The sequence below is a fragment of the Pempheris klunzingeri genome, chromosome 15 (assembly GCF_042242105.1).
Source record: "Pempheris klunzingeri isolate RE-2024b chromosome 15, fPemKlu1.hap1, whole genome shotgun sequence".
In the NCBI taxonomy this organism is placed as follows: domain Eukaryota; kingdom Metazoa; phylum Chordata; class Actinopteri; order Acropomatiformes; family Pempheridae; genus Pempheris; species Pempheris klunzingeri.
In genome coordinates, this window is record NC_092026.1 from 11,852,882 (window position 1) to 11,868,565 (window position 15,684).

The window sequence follows — 15,684 nt, forward strand, 5'->3', positions numbered from 1 at the left end:
AGTTTTCACGGCATGTTCTCTACTCCTGTATATTCGCCAACAGCCTCAGCTGTGCAACGCTAGCTTCATTTGCTCTTCTTTGGGCTTGGTTGTACTTTTGGCTTCATGCTATCATGAAGTTTATTTTACTTTCTTTGACAGGGACTTCACGGTTGTATTAAGATTGCATTGTAACATTTATTCATGCACGAGGACCAAATGCACTGTGAGACTTAAGTGTACGTGTATAATGAACTGTATAATACATGTTCAAATCAAACAGTATTTTGTGCAGGGGATATGTCATCATTCCTAACTAACAAATGGTGTTTATCTACATCCTGTTCCTTCCTGGGCAGCACAGCACAGTACTGGCACATAAAAAAAAAAGCTGTTGGTGTGTCAAAAACTGGGATGGGATACAGTATGTCAAATTACGAATTTGGATGTATTTGGATGAAATATCATTCAGTCCATTGCTGCAAAATGTAGCAATACTGAAATGTCTGCTATTGTACTGAATATACTTCATATATTGAATGTTTGCTGATATTCAGTTATCAAGCATGTACAAGTGGCTGAGTGACTGTCATTGGTTTCTGTTATGTATTACAATGGGTAATAATGATTGAAACAGGTCAACTAAAAACATGTGATGATTCAGTTAGCATGAAATTCCATTGAAATGAGAAAATTCTGACATAATTGCCAGCGCAACCAAGGCTGATTGACACACATTCATTGAACCAACTGATGACACAACCCTGAGCTACGCAGATTAGTCCTCCAAGCATTAGTCACAGTGGTTTAAGAGCATGTTTTACGGTACTGCGATATCATTAAGCAATGGTTTTTGAGTTTGTCTCTGTCACTGTGCCTATCACTCTCACTGTCAGCAGTCTGACAGATATGAGTCCACTGTGCTGTTAAGAGTGGAAGCAGGCACCGTTAATAATTAAAAGGTCATACGTTTGCTTAAGACGGACACTTTCTCCCATATGCTGCTTAAAACTAGTCAATAAGACATCCTGTGTTCCAAAGAAAAAATCACTTGCAACTTTATGTATCATAGATATACTGTAATCCTACAGGCTGTGTCAGCTGTATCATGTTGTAATAGCATTAACTGTTACAATAGTGGAACTTATAAGTCTCACAGTAAAGAAAATTTTATTTGAATTGAATCAGACACAAAAAAAACAAGAATTAGATTGCACAGGGAAATGCAATCAGCAAAGTAATGACATATTTTGCAGTGGCTTGGCTGCTATTTGCTGTCACACTCCCTTGAGTTGGGGTCCAGGTGCAACAGGCAGCTCATTTCTCAAAGTTGATGTTTTACCCTGCTCCAATGTTTTGCTCTGCAATACATCTAGTAATTATTTAGGAAACATCCTTTCAGTTAATGAGTTATTGTTGCTCCATCTACTAGAAATGTGTCCCACTTCTAAAACTAAACTCTTTCTCAACCGAAAAAATAAATAAGTCTGATTTAAATGCAGTCTTTTGTGATTTAGTGACATGCTTTTTGGGCGGTCTTGTCTTTGGAGGGAAGGGTGAGACCTGAAGTGGCTATTTGGGAGTTGTCTGGTTTCTCTCTGGCTCTCCCTCAAGTCATCCATAGTGTGATTTCACCAGAAGTTCACCAGAGGACAAGAAACACGTAGTAAACAAATGAGCTCCATGTAGACTGAGTTACAAAGATCCTAGTTCTATTTTTGTTTACCGTTATTATCACAAGGGGACTTTACCATTTGTTTTCTGATAAATTTAGTTTGCATATAAAATGTGTATATTGCGATGTATTGTATGTAAGTATGATAACATGTGTAGTTGGCCTAAGCAATGCATGGGCGTTTAGATTTAAAAATGCTTATAATACAATTTAAAATCATCTGGAAATATTCTAAAGTTAAAATATTTTCCAACTGAAAACTTACAAACAGAAACTCTGCAGCGAAACTGTAAATATTTGTCTGGGTGGAAAATGTACCTTAGGAAACAGCTATTTCAGGACCCACTTCTATTACTCACAAAAGTCCAAAGACCACAAAGTGGTGCACAGGGAGGTACTGGGAGAGGGGCCGGAGGACAGGGAGAGGAGGAGGAGGAGGAGGGAGGGAGAGAGAGCAGAGGGAGGGAAGTAAGAGACCAGTCTTTTGGATTTCTCATTAATTCAGTGTGGCCCTCTCTTTCAGTTTTTTTAAAGCCCGCCCACCGACCATTATCAGCCCAGGCCTTATATATGCAGCTTGTCGCTGTTGTTTGTGAGTACACACACTTTACAGAGCTCAAAAACCCACAGCCAGACAGCCACACTGCCACCACCATGAGAGAGTTCAAGAGCAAGGAATTCTGGAGGGCCGTTCTGGCCGAGCTGGTTGGCATGACCCTTTTCATTTTCCTCAGCATCTCCACAGCTATTGGGAACGTGAACAACAGCAACCCAGACCAGGAGGTGAAGGTGTCACTGGCCTTCGGACTGGCCATCGCCACGCTGGCTCAGAGTTTAGGCCACATCAGTGGAGCCCACCTGAATCCTGCAGTTACCCTCGGGATGCTTGCCAGTTGCCAGATCAGCGTTTTCAAGGCAGTCATGTACATTGTGGCCCAGATGCTGGGTTCAGCTCTGGCCAGTGGTATTGTGTATGGAGCACGTCCAAGTACCACTGATGCACTGGGGCTCAACTCTGTAAGTGAAACTTTTCATATTACTGCTGTTGACAGAACATGCGATAATATGCCATATGAATTTGGGAGATCTACAACATCCCACACTACAGAGAAATGGGATGCATTGCAACTGTGTGCATCTTAAGTATCGTTATAGTTTGAAGTTGACTTCAGAGTGAAAATTCAGACTTTTGTGAGGATGTATCCATTTAATTTGGTGCTGTTTGTGTTGTTTTTTAGACATTCTGTCATTGCTTATTATTAAATGGTGATGACACATGATTAAGCACGCCGCACTGCAAAAGCGGAAAGAACCTGCAAATAAAAACATGCAATGTCATCTCTTTGACATTTCTCCTCAGCTGTTTCCATAGATTAGTGGTTTTTGCATACTAAAGTGCATAAATGCTTCTTAAATAATCTGTAATGTATAACATTAGCTGTCTTTTTTTTATCAAAAAAGCTGATGAGATTGTCAAGACATGATATCTGTTCCTTGTGAAGAAACTGGATTGCCTCTTGCACGGTGTAACACAGCTAAATAACACCGAATAACAATGATCAGGTTTTGCTAAAATGAAAAATGAATAAGCAATGTGGCACTTTGGAGTTTCTGCCAAATTGCTGTCTGACTTCCAGGGCGATGCCAGCAGCTGCTAAGTAGGAAGTGGTGGTGATGGGAAACTATACATCTAACTGACACAAACTGACAAACTGTTGTTGTTTTGGATTCCTCTCTAACTCTTGCAGCTCAACGGTGTCACTCCCAGCCAAGGCGTGGGCATAGAGCTCCTGGCAACCTTCCAGCTGGTGCTGTGTGTCATTGCAGTAACTGATAAAAGGCGCCGTGATGTCACCGGCTCAGCACCCTTGGCCATTGGCCTCTCAGTTTGCCTGGGACACTTGGCAGCTGTAAGTAACACCCCACAGCCATACCAAAGGCAGTGTAATGTTTATCTAGAATTAGGCACAGTGCATTTAAGCAATGTCAACAAGCAACAGACATGACAGAGCGCTTGGAGAGAAAGAATTTCATGCATTTTTATTGTTTAGCTAATACCCTTCACCGCTGCCAGACCCTATCATGCCACCAGAGCATGTAGCTGAAGATATCCTCTTGTGATGTCTCTTTGTTGTTGATTACAGATCAGCTACACAGGCTGTGGCATCAATCCCGCTCGCTCCTTTGGTCCGGCTTTGATCCTGAACGATTTCACAAACCACTGGGTAAGACACACAGGGAAGCACACAAGCTCTTTGCACGTGCCTCACATTTTTCTGCATGCATATTACATGTCAAGCATAAATAATTCAATAACTCCCTGACAGATAACTCTTATTATCCATGAACCGTTCTTCAAGAGTTAATCAGTTATAGAAATCTTTTTGTTTTATAGTTAGCCTGGCAAATATATTGACAAAGTGTACCTTTTGAACTTCACTGGAATCTTTGTGTTAGTCTTGTTATTTCGATCCAGAGGCTGATTAGAGTTATGCATTACAGGTGTACTGGGTGGGGCCAATGTGTGGCGGTGTAGCAGCAGCCCTCATATACGATTTCCTGCTGTCCCCCAAATTTGACGACTTCCCCGAGCGCATGAAGGTGCTGGTCAGCGGCCCAGTGGGTGACTATGACGTAAACGGAGGCAATGACACTACAACTGTGGAGATGACGTCAAAATAGTCCCGTACAATCACAACCATTTAGTTTCATTGTACATGTCTATACTCCTGTAAAAAAAAAAGCTCTTGATTTTAGTGTAGAATGCCGGTGTTTTTGTGTTATTTTGAAATACCATGAGGATTGTGGTAACGGGTCATTTAGTGTCTTTCTAATTCGCTCCTTTGTTTGACCCGAGTGCAATTTTCATCAAAACTGCTGCTCAAGCATCAAAGTACAGGTTGTGACAATCTTGACAGCAGTGCGTTAAAATGTTTTCCCATGTCAGTATTCTATGATGAGCCATTTTTGTATACTCTATGTGTCTGTTTCACTTTTTGTTTCTGATGGATAATGTATTGTGTGTACACTCTTGAAATGTCTCTCACTTTTTTAAGTAAATAAAACACTCGTTGTTAACAGTTGTTACTCTGTGTGCTTTCTTGTTAGATAACAAATAGAAAGTTTTGGTATCTGATGTTTTAGATTACATTTTTCCTTTTCTTTACAATCAGCGATAAACAATTAGGCACGCAAAAAAAGTGGGGAAAAAAAAGGTATCAAAACTTACTTACATACTGGATCAGTATTAGCTTGATAAAAAGAGAAAATATCTATTAGAAAATCTGTTTTTCAAAATCAAACTTAAAGGTATAATATGTGACATTTCCTCATTAAAATGTCCAAAAATGACGAGACCTATGTTATATATTTTGTCTAGTTGTATACTTGCACTATCACAAATATTTCTAACAATGTTCAAACCCAGAGAAATCCCCTGTCCGTGGCGTCATATCACCTTTACACCCTTCAGTTGCTATAATTTCTGTAAATGATACATCATAGAATTGTACTCAGTAACACAAATGCAGCATTTTGTCTGACACAGTAATCGGGTAGAGATCTAATTCATTGATATGATAGTTTGAAACTGCTCACTGTAATTTGCCGCTATGATAAGTGGTTCATGTCAGCCACCAAGCTGATGCATGTAATAATATTACAATGTTCAACAAACTCTAAGTTATTTTTATTGTGGTTCCTCATAGCATTAGCTACAGCGGCTGTGTGGGAGGTTGACTCATCAAATGCTAAGTTAGCATGTGACGTAAGCTAACATTTCATTAGAATGAAACGACATGAATGACGTTACATGTGTAAATTTGCAAGTAATCACCTTACTGATTAATCATGCATGGAACCAAGGGTTTTTGGAGCTCCTAGACGTCTGAGGCCCATGAGGTTTGCCCAGGAGGTAACCTAATCTTGGATTTTTCTGATAAGAAATGAGTGTACAAAGGTCTGCATTCCGAAATAACTTGAGCCAAATCATCTAAATTCCTTTTTATTGGTCAGCATGCTCCAATTAAGTTTTAATTATGTTAAGGACCAGGATAATAATAAAAAAACTTTTAAATATATTCTTTTAAATATTTTTTATTATTAGTCTCTACTCTCTACTTGGCTCTGAATACCCAGCTATGGTTCTAGTTCTCTTGTGTTTTCTTTGTACTCTCAAGCTGTTGATATTGATTGATGGATAGTTTCTCTCGCTTATGTTCTTAACAGGTAGAGCATCTAAAGGCAAGCTGCCAGGTTGGTGAGAATTTCTCCCCAGCAGCCAAGAAACACAGCATACAGGATACTTTTCTGACTCACTCCTTCTCTAGCAGTCCCCCTGCAGGTCAGTTGGTCAGCTTATGGCAGTTTGCCAGTGGACATGGACTAAGAAAGAGTGGATAGCTTTTTGGCTTTGACCCTGCAGCTTTTTGCTCATGCCTTGACAGAGTGTGCTAGTATTAAGCTTCTTGTCTGTTCTTCACACAGGCGTAAAGTGTTCTTTCCAGAGAAATTGCTGCACAACAGAGGCTTATAGAGTCAGGGACACAGATAAGAAAAGAGGCAATTCTGCCACATGCAGCATATGGGTTGGGCATAGGATCATATTTTCTTAGATTGCTTGAGATAGAGACATTATATCTTCTCATAGTTTTTAGGACCAGAAGAGAACATGTACGTCACTTGAGCTGAACAGAGTCCTCATTGGGCTTCTAGTGTGCTCCTCTGTAAAGGATTGTGCATGAACTACAGAAGTGGAAGGAACAAATATATCTCGAGTGAATAAAGGTTTTGGAAAGTGCAACAACTATTGGAGGGTTTATATTGGTTCACCATTACAGTATGCTGGGTCATATGCCAGCAGGACAGCCACTGATTCCAGTGGGGCCTCTGTACAGTAATGTTGGTAGAAATGGCTGGGCTTTGAAGTGAACAAAGACAAAGACCCCTTTGGTTAGCCAAATAGTGGAACATTGGTGGGATCCGATTTTAGGCCACATTCAGATCGACTTCAGCCATGTGTGAAAAGCCCTAACATTTGTTTGAATGGAGCCAGGCCATATAATGGTTTTTGCCCTGCTTTCCAAAAACCGGTAAATACTTTACAGCATAAAGCCACAACTTCCTTTTATAAAGATCTAGTTGCATTTTATATCAACCTTCATAATATGATGAATTTGCTGTTAACACAGAATATTGGGGCAGAACAATTACAGTAGAGGATCAAGTGTAAACCAATGGAGTATGCTATAATGGTGTACCAAGTGAAAGATTGTTGAAAAATGTGGCTTTATTGGTTGGCATTTTAGTTATGCTTACTAATACAGAGTGAGATCACCACTGATTATACAGTTTTTGATTAAAAAAAAGAGCTTATTTTATGGGGCCTTTAAAAGTTTGCATTGGAGTAAAGCCTGTCTTCAGGGAAGCAAATGCTTTCCAGGATTTTCAATTCCCAATTTTATGGAGTCTTTAATCTTTTGCCTCAGCCCCTCCTCTCTGTCCCATGCCTATTAGGTCAAAAAGATATTTTGAGTAGTATACTTATGTCAAATTATCATATCTAAGTCTGGATCTCTATGGCTGTGCTGATGAACAACTCACATGGACGACAATTGGACCAGAGCTGAGGATAAACTGCCAGAGAGTAAAAGACAAATGCAAACTGAACTCACCGAACAATAAAAACGTATTTAGCACCATCAAAGGAAATATCTGCTCATTTTCAGGTTTATGCTTGTAATTAGGAGTCCTACTAGAATCTGTTTACATGCGATAATGTTCAAACACACCACAAATTATTTTTCTCATACTGTCATACTGCATGCTGCTTCTTTGGCCTTCTTTCCAAACAAATGCTGTTCAGTTTACAGAAAATATTTAACATACATATGGCTCATTGATGTACCAAAGGTCCGAAAATATCTCCAGATCCCTGTCCTCCATACACTTTATCAGTATAATTTCTTTCGTACTTTCTTTCGTTTGTTTTTCAGGGATCTGCTTTTCATGTTGGAGTGGAGCACCACTGTGGACCTGATGGACTGAACAGTGATTTAATCACTACGACCCCCAGAGGCAACTAGCCAAAGATGGTTTTTCTCAGCCAAGTCACTTTTATTCATCTGTGAATAAAATGTGGAGGTGTTTTAGCTCCTTTTTCTTTAAGCCATTAGCCAACCAACATGCTAATGCTGAACATGGTCTGTTGAGAAGATCCCTGTGTGTGACATCACAAATGGGGCCAAAACTAAACAGAGCATTTCTATACATATTTACTGAAAGAGGGAGCATGAGAATCAGAGAGAGAATGGTCTTTTCTCATCGGCCTGGGGAACCCGGGTTCGACTCCCTCCCACTCCCGGCTACCAAAAATGGGCAAGGGTTGCGTCAGGAAGGGCATCCAGTGTAAAAAACTGACGCCAAAATCTACAAGCGGATCATCTGCTGTGGTGACCCCGGAAGGGAGCAGCCAGAAAAAGGACAACAGACACACCAGGGACATGTGTTTATGTGTAAAATCAGTAAAAAGTGCATTTCGCATAACATTTCCCTTTTAAGACATATATACATTTTTTAAACAATGCTTATCCTGTAGTTTGAATTTGCTTTTATATTTTTGCACTCATTTTAAACAACTGCAAAGAAAAAACATTTCTAAGTAACTAAGTCAATTATGCTGCTTGACTGGCCAGCATACATATTGATTATATCCTTGACTTACTTCCATTTCTGCATGGTTGAATTCATTGTGTTCATTTTATAATCTCCGAGTTAGGTTAAGGTCCAACCCACATGACAGACCACAATAATAAAATCCTTTCAGGGCTTCATCAGACCATCAGACATGTATCACATGTAGACAAGATTTGGGGCTGAGTGACATTTTTGTCTTCTTAACACCTGAAAGCAGCCAGAATTGTGAACATCACGGGTGAGTGGAGAACACAAGTGGTGAGGCGTTCACACTGACACAGGATCACAACAGTCATCCCTTTCTCTGACCAACTGACTGATCAGAAATAAATTATATCCACTTGATAAATTCATAATACAGCCAGTTCATAATACGACTGTTTTTCTGTTTTCTACTTCATGCTGTTAAATGTTAAGCCCATTTTCATCAGATTTTTTTTCTACATACAGTAGGTTCACTATTATCAGTTAACATAATTATCAGTTAACAGTATCATTGACACACAAGCCAAAATCCCACTGGTCATCTTCATGTGATGATTATTTATTTGTATCATATCAAAGGCCTAAACATGTGGATATATTGCTCATGTCAACAGCCTTAACATCTTAAATCTAATTGATTGGCTGCCTAAGTGTCACTTGAATTAATTTGGAATGTAGGTCAACCCCTTGAACTTTGATCTTTGCAGCATTTAAACATTATTTTATATTTTATTGGTGATTTGTATGTATTTCAACAGGCGAATTTCTGTCTTACTCCCTTCCCCTTGGGGATTAATAAAGTATATTGATTGATTGATTGTACTATAAGATTAATGTGTTGTTGTGGCTGTATTTATTGCTGTGGAGAGATGAGCAAATTCTGCTGTGCAGTGATGTGATCATTATAATCTAGCTCACGTTCAGTAAGCCAATTTATGTGGGCTAAATAATAATGTGAATGGAGAATATGTACAGCGTTGACATTTGGCGTCTAAGCTCTGACCTCTTCACTCCCTGACAGGAAATCCGAAGGGATGATGGCAACTTCCCCCCTGTAGACTCAGAGCCAGGAGGTGGATGCAGGGGCGAAAGTGGGGCTTATGAAATGTTACACAGTGGAGTAGTACAGCATCAGATATTCACATACCAAAAGAAAATAGGTGATTTTTCAACAAATGAAATAATGGTTGACAGTTCGCTGCCCTGCAGTGGAGAGCTGGCGGGCCCATAAAGCTGCTCCTGCTTGCAGGGTTAGAAAGCATAACCTCCGTCCTTCCTGTCAGTTCTCCTAGGTTATCTCTCCACTCTCCGATGATATTTATCTTATTATATGGAGTAAATTACTACACTCCTCTTCCATCCGGTAATAAATCCTACATCCTCCCAAATGATGTTATTATCTCTCTACTCAGGTATCTTGGCTGCAAATGCTATGTAGTGAAAACTACAATTTATCTGTATTGTGGTTTTAAATGTGTGAAAGAATGTGTGGCATAAACATAGAAGTGGAGCTACATTTCTTTGATGGAGAAAAATGGGGGGGTGCTCTACTTTTTTGTCGGAGCATTGTCACCCTCGTCAAAGGTGATGCTTTCATAGGTTTCTCTTTCTTCCTCCTGACAAGAAGCAGCGTGACCCTTTAACCTGTCAGTTCGTTCTCACAGAAAAGCAGAATGGGAGGCTGGTTTCCTTGTCATGAATTCAAAAGGTCCCATTTCCTTCCCAGCGGCGTATGACTGATGTTAACTTCAATGCAGCCGGCCCTGCATGACACACGCTTAAAATAGAATAAGTAGATAGAAAGATAGAGAAACCATTAACAAAAAGTAATAGTCAGTAAGTGCCCTTCACACATCTGAGAGATGGCCTTCATCTCTCAATACCTCATATGCATTTAATTACTCCACATTCAAAATGTGTTACATAATATTAAGATGCATTGCATTTTTTTAAAACTCTTAATCACTTGAAAGGTTACCCTATTTTCAATTTTATGCTTATTGCAATAATAAAATTACACATTTATAATTTGCTTAAGCATGAATTATATTTGTAAAAAATGATATTTGTAAATTATACATGCAAGCGACTGACTGTGTGTTAATTTGTACTATAATCCACTTAAATATAAATTAAAATTTAACATGTGCTTCATCAGAACAGGCCTGCTATATAATTCAGTTAACGCTTCATCTCACTTAAAGTAACAGTGTGGTCTTCAATGGAGCTGTGAAGAACAGCAAAAGCAGCACCACCCTCTGTTAACCTGGAAAAGTACTGAACAGAGCAGGAGACGTGGAGGTCATTCTCACTGGTCGTTCTCTCAGCTCTCACATCTCTCAGCTGCTTCTAATTAGGCCTGATTTTTTTAAAGCCACACACTTGATGAGCGCTGGTGACATCACTCATGATGTTTTCGAATGGGCAGCGGCCAGAACCAACGCTCTGCCTGTGCCACAGTCATGGTGTAGCATTCAAATACTGCCTAAAATTGGTTTGGTAGCATTACATTATCTGAATAGCCATGTCAGAGATTAAAATTTGGGCATTTTGGAGGGCAGTTCTGGCTGAGTTCCTGGGAATGATCATCTTTGTTTTCATTGGCCTCTCGGCTGCAATAGGGGACTGGAATAATTCATACCCTGACCAGGAGATAAAAGTGGCATTTGCTTTTGGTTTTGCCATTGCCACATTAGCCCAGTGTATAGGACACATTAGTGGTGCCCACCTGAACCCTGCCATCACCCTGGGTCTCCTGGCCAGCTGCCAGATGAGTGTCCTCAGGGCTTTTTTTTACATAATAGCTCAGCTTTTGGGAGCAGTGGCTGGCAGCGCTATTGTTTATGGTATTAAGCCAGAAACCACAGATTCACTCGGTGTAAACAAGGTAGGGTGAACGCCATGTGCTTCCAATCTTCCTAAATAATGCTCTCCTTAATGAATTGCATGTACTGCTCAGATTGAGTGGCATTTGGGGAATTGCCTCCAGCCTGATCTAGTTTCCAAGATATGGCACTTTTTTTCAAAGTTTTGTCCTCTGATCTTCAAAACATCCACATTTGCTGACTGCTGTTGAGTTTGAATGTCACATTTTAATTATCACTCCTGGTTTGTTGCTGTCACACAACAAAGGCAGGCCTTCTCTCATCAGGGTGTTTTTAGAAGATGAAAGCTTGTGCCGTCCGTGCAGTAATTTGTTAAGAACAGAAGCAGTCAAGCAACTAACTACTCAGCATTGTCCAACTGCTGTGTTTTAGCAGCTTGCTTGGCTCCACTTTAGATTTTTAAGGGCTCTTTCATAATGCAGCAGCGTAGACTAAGACTCTAATCATAATTGACTTTTTGTCCAAAGAAAATGTGAGTGCAAACTAAACTTTTCTCCTATTGCAGCTAAATGGAATTAGCCAAGGCCAAGGTTTTGGTGTAGAATTCCTCCTCACCCTCCAGTTGGTCCTGTGTGTGCTTGCAGTCACAGACAAAAGGCGTGAAGTCGGTGGATTTGCACCACTGGCGATCGGATTGTCTGTAGGGCTGGGACACCTCGCTGGAGTGAGTATATCAAAACATTTCCCCTCATTAATTTGGTAGATGGCTTCTCCACCTTGCTGTGGCCTTACACAATGGATTGGCGTCAAACGAAGTGGCTGTGAATCAGACTTGCATCTAATCTGCTGATGTACAGCCAGACAGGCAAGTGGTTTCCTCTGATATGGTTTGCAGATCAGCTACACAGGATGCGGCATCAACCCAGCTCGATCTTTTGGGCCTGCGATCATACAGGAGTCTTTTGATGATCATTGGGTACGTAATGTGGAGCTGTAAATCAGATTTTGCAAGTGTGAAAGTGAAACAGGGCTGTATCTGCGTGTTTGCATTGCTTTTCAGGTGTATTGGGCAGGACCAGTCAGTGGGGGTGTGGTGGCAGCTCTTCTTTATAATTATCTGCTGGCACCCAGAGATGAGCCCTTCAGTGAACAAACAAGAGTCCTGTTCTGTGGTTCAACATTGAAAAATCAAATTCATGAGCCCCTTCTAGAGGATGGTAAAGAGCAGTCAAAAGAGGATGTCTGAGTGGGGGAAAAAATACTACTGTGTTTCTTACTTGTATCAAATAAAATACTCTTTCTATACAAGGAGTTTCATCTTCTCTCTAATGTGGGACTTCAGATTTTGTGCTGTGCATCTTTTTTTCCTCTTTCCCCTCCCCTCTGCACACAAACCTTCACTATAAATACTGAAGCCTCGACGTGTTAGTTTAAAACGCCACACACACTTTGCAACGGAAATGACAGAAATAAAACGCTGGGTGTTTTGGAGGGCTGTGGCTGCAGAATTTGTTGGCATGTTACTGTTTATATTCATCGGTATAACTGCGATCATTGGAAAAGATGAGAAAAGTCCTCCAAATGAGAAGGTTCCCCAGGAGTTGAAGGTCTCGCTGACTTTTGCGTTGGCCATCGCCACACTGGCTCAGAGTTTGGGGCACATCAGTGGAGCACACTTGAACCCTGCTGTCACTTTGGGCCTGCTGGTCAGCTGCCAGATCAGTGCCATCAGGTGTGTCTGCTACATCTTGGCTCAGGTGCTTGGAGCAGTTGCAGCTAGTGCTATTGTGAATGGATATGGACGCAGCACGTCCCTTGGTGTTAACAAGGTAAGGGGGTCATGCTTGTCTGTTTTATGACTTTGGACAATAATTACAATTTCAAATACTTAATGTAATATAAACTATCACTCACACTAATTTATGAAGTTTACCTTTTTGCATTTGGCTGTTGTCTTTTTCAGCTAACTAGAGTGACTGCAGGACAAGGCTTCGTCATCGAATTCCTTGCCACCCTTCAGCTGGTTCTGTGTGTGATAGCAGTGACTGATAAGCGACGGGGTGATGTTAAAGGTTCTGCACCGCTGGCTATTGGGCTGTCAGTGGGACTCGGGCATTTTGCAGCTGTAAGTGAATCACAGTCCTGTAATTGTTTTAAATCTGTGGTTGGATTTCACATCAACTCTGACTAGACTAGCATCTTAATGGAGAGGGCTGCCACTCTGCTGAAGTTTTTTGTTAGATTTCTTGATTATCTTTTACTTTTTGCATTTGCATTTGCAGTGCTCTGGGGCAAATGTTATGTTTAATCAGTTTTGAGACCACTGTTCCTCTTTGCCAACACAGTTTTCCTGTGTTTGGCAGGAATTGTCATGATTCAAGACTTGTCCTCCATGCCTTGTTATATAATTTTGCAGTGTGTGTGGCCGTTGTGCCAGCAGTTCAGGAAGCAGGTGCAGAAAATCACAAATGCAATGACAGCAACACAAGTGTCATGTTAAATTGACTATAAATTAACAGCATGGGTCGACTTTAAAGTGTATTTTCATGCTAACATAAGGCAACTTGCAGAGGTACAAAGAGATCACTGCTTAAATTGCAAGTGCAAAAACTAACTTAAATGATATGGCCATGAAAAATGTTTTAAATGCTAAACACAGTAAAACTGCAAACAAAAGGGAAACAGTGGTCACAATTTTGCTCTCACCATGAACATTTAAAAAAAAAAAATGCTTTTGTCTTTTGGTCAATCATCACATCTGAAAAGCTTAACAAATAATGGATATCAACAGATTTTCTGTTTCATTCCATGAATATAATTTGTTGAATAACTGATATTGCCATTCGCAGATAAGCTTCACTGGATGTGGTATCAATCCTGCTCGCTCCTTTGGACCAGCTGTGATACGAGGTGAAATGGAGAACCACTGGGTAATATCAGCAAACAGTTTGAAGCTTTTACTATAAAAATGCAATTTTATCCATTTTATTTTGTCAATAAAAATGTTGCTGATCTCTGTTTTCGTTCCAGGTGTACTGGCTGGGCCCCCTGTGTGGCGGCATAGCAGCAGCCCTTATCTATGACTTCCTTCTGTGTCCACGAATACAAAACTTCAGAACGCGCAGGAGCGTCCTGCTAAATGGTCTGGAAGATGAAAACGATGCAGGTGAAATAAGAAGAGAAGACGACACCAGCCCAGGGCCAAGTCAGTGGCCAAAACAGTGAAGAATATGCAACATTTTAGCTTTAATGTCTGTCAGCACATCTATAAAAAACATACAATTTATAGAAATGCTTTAAATACGGCTATTGATTTTCATTTTTATTTGTGTTTTTATCGTGTGTGTTTTTAACCAGGGAATTTATAACAATAAATCAAATTGTTCATCCACTTTCAGTGTTTTCATCTTAATTTTCTAACTTGCAAAGTTCAAAACAAAGTCAACATATCCTTATTTACACTATGCAGTTACCAGAATAAAGTGGTGTATTTTTAGATCTGCTTGTCCTGGACATTAGTTTCTTTATAATGTGTCACATACTGTATACAGTATTTTGCTTTTCAAGGTGCTTGGCGACAGTCCCAAAAATCTCTGTGTAGTAAAACAACACAAGGATGTGGATCAGGTAATTGCACATAAAAGCACTTTAAATTCTTAGAAAATGTATGATCAGACAAGACGTGGCCATCATGGAGATTTCCTGTTTGGCTGTGTCACAAGAATGTCCTTTCTCCATCTACGCACATGGCCCCTCTCATATCCCGTTTTATGGCTTATGGGTATTTGATGATCTCCACACCCTTGGCTAATCATTGAGTAACCATCAAGTGACTTTAAACAACACAACTTAACATTTCTCAATAGAAACCCTGCAGTTTGAGGGCAATCCAGCCAAGGTCGCTTAAATAGATGCAGGTTATTGTTGCCTAAGCACCAATCAGGGGCAGGTTAGCCGTTGTGGTTGGATGCACATCCCTTTGTTGAGCACTCCCATTATTCTACTCTGTGTGAGATGATCATTAACAAAATGCCTGTGTCCCAAATAATTTTACAATGCCCGGTCAGGGGGTAAAGGTGTAAGTTTTGTTATATTGTCACATCCACATTTCACTGATTGCAACACAGCAAGGAAGGTGAAATCCATGATGGAAAATCACTCGGATAGATAAGACAAACTTTTATGCAACATTTAGTATAAATGAAACCAACAGACTTACAAGGGGAGGAGGCTACATGGATCTGCAAAGCGTGCATAAATCAACATTTTGTTATGTTAAATTGCAAAGGCTGAAACAATCTGAATAAAAAATATTTATCTGCATTCAGTATATACATCGTTCTTTATGGATTTCCTCCTCTAAATGAGGAAGATTGCTCTGCTCTGGTGTATGTTAACACAACATTGTTTGGTTCCTTATAAACCCACTGAGGTGAACTGCGCTCTTAAATCTATCATGCCTTGATGGGTCTAGCTCACTTATATGACACAACACTTCTTCTTCACATGATATTTTATGGTGGAATT

At 40.1% G+C, this 15,684-nt stretch overlaps 3 protein-coding genes across 3 annotated transcripts; all 3 read left to right on the plus strand.

The window, feature by feature from the left end:
- Positions 1–2,204: 2,204 nt before the first annotated feature.
- LOC139213870 (aquaporin-1-like) lies at positions 2,205–4,732 on the plus strand. Its single transcript, XM_070844544.1, has 4 exons — positions 2,205–2,671; positions 3,403–3,564; positions 3,799–3,879; positions 4,157–4,732. The coding sequence occupies exons 1-4, from the start codon at positions 2,225–2,227 to the stop codon at positions 4,334–4,336; spliced, it is 870 nt and encodes a 289-aa protein (XP_070700645.1). The 5' UTR covers positions 2,205–2,224; the 3' UTR covers positions 4,337–4,732.
- A 6,124-nt stretch (positions 4,733–10,856) lies between these two features.
- Positions 10,857–12,403, plus strand: LOC139213801 (aquaporin-1-like). Its single transcript, XM_070844450.1, has 4 exons — positions 10,857–11,219; positions 11,723–11,881; positions 12,053–12,133; positions 12,218–12,403. The coding sequence occupies exons 1-4, from the start codon at positions 10,857–10,859 to the stop codon at positions 12,401–12,403; spliced, it is 789 nt and encodes a 262-aa protein (XP_070700551.1).
- A 203-nt stretch (positions 12,404–12,606) lies between these two features.
- Positions 12,607–14,536, plus strand: LOC139213800 (aquaporin-1-like). The gene is made up of 4 exons (XM_070844449.1): positions 12,607–12,986; positions 13,121–13,282; positions 14,007–14,087; positions 14,188–14,536. The coding sequence occupies exons 1-4, from the start codon at positions 12,618–12,620 to the stop codon at positions 14,380–14,382; spliced, it is 807 nt and encodes a 268-aa protein (XP_070700550.1). The 5' UTR covers positions 12,607–12,617; the 3' UTR covers positions 14,383–14,536.
- The last annotated feature ends 1,148 nt before the right edge of the window (positions 14,537–15,684 follow it).

What these genes read in the sequence shown, in the direction of transcription:
- LOC139213800 (XM_070844449.1), top strand. Translation starts at nt 12,618, where the DNA reads ATGACAGAAATAAAACGCTGGGTGTTTTGGAGGGCTGTGGCTGCAGAA. An exon ending in CGTCCCTTGGTGTTAACAAG is followed by an intron (nt 12,987 to 13,120) that starts GTAAGGGGGTCA and finishes TGTCTTTTTCAG; the next exon opens with CTAACTAGAGTGACTGCAGG. An exon ending in GTGAAATGGAGAACCACTGG is followed by an intron (nt 14,088 to 14,187) that starts GTAATATCAGCA and finishes TTTTCGTTCCAG; the next exon opens with GTGTACTGGCTGGGCCCCCT.
- LOC139213870 (XM_070844544.1), top strand. Translation starts at nt 2,225, where the DNA reads ATGCAGCTTGTCGCTGTTGTTTGTGAGTACACACACTTTACAGAGCTC. An exon ending in ATGCACTGGGGCTCAACTCT is followed by an intron (nt 2,672 to 3,402) that starts GTAAGTGAAACT and finishes TAACTCTTGCAG; the next exon opens with CTCAACGGTGTCACTCCCAG. An exon ending in GCCTGGGACACTTGGCAGCT is followed by an intron (nt 3,565 to 3,798) that starts GTAAGTAACACC and finishes TGTTGATTACAG; the next exon opens with ATCAGCTACACAGGCTGTGG.
- LOC139213801 (XM_070844450.1), top strand. Translation starts at nt 10,857, where the DNA reads ATGTCAGAGATTAAAATTTGGGCATTTTGGAGGGCAGTTCTGGCTGAG. An exon ending in ATTCACTCGGTGTAAACAAG is followed by an intron (nt 11,220 to 11,722) that starts GTAGGGTGAACG and finishes CTCCTATTGCAG; the next exon opens with CTAAATGGAATTAGCCAAGG. An exon ending in AGTCTTTTGATGATCATTGG is followed by an intron (nt 12,134 to 12,217) that starts GTACGTAATGTG and finishes ATTGCTTTTCAG; the next exon opens with GTGTATTGGGCAGGACCAGT.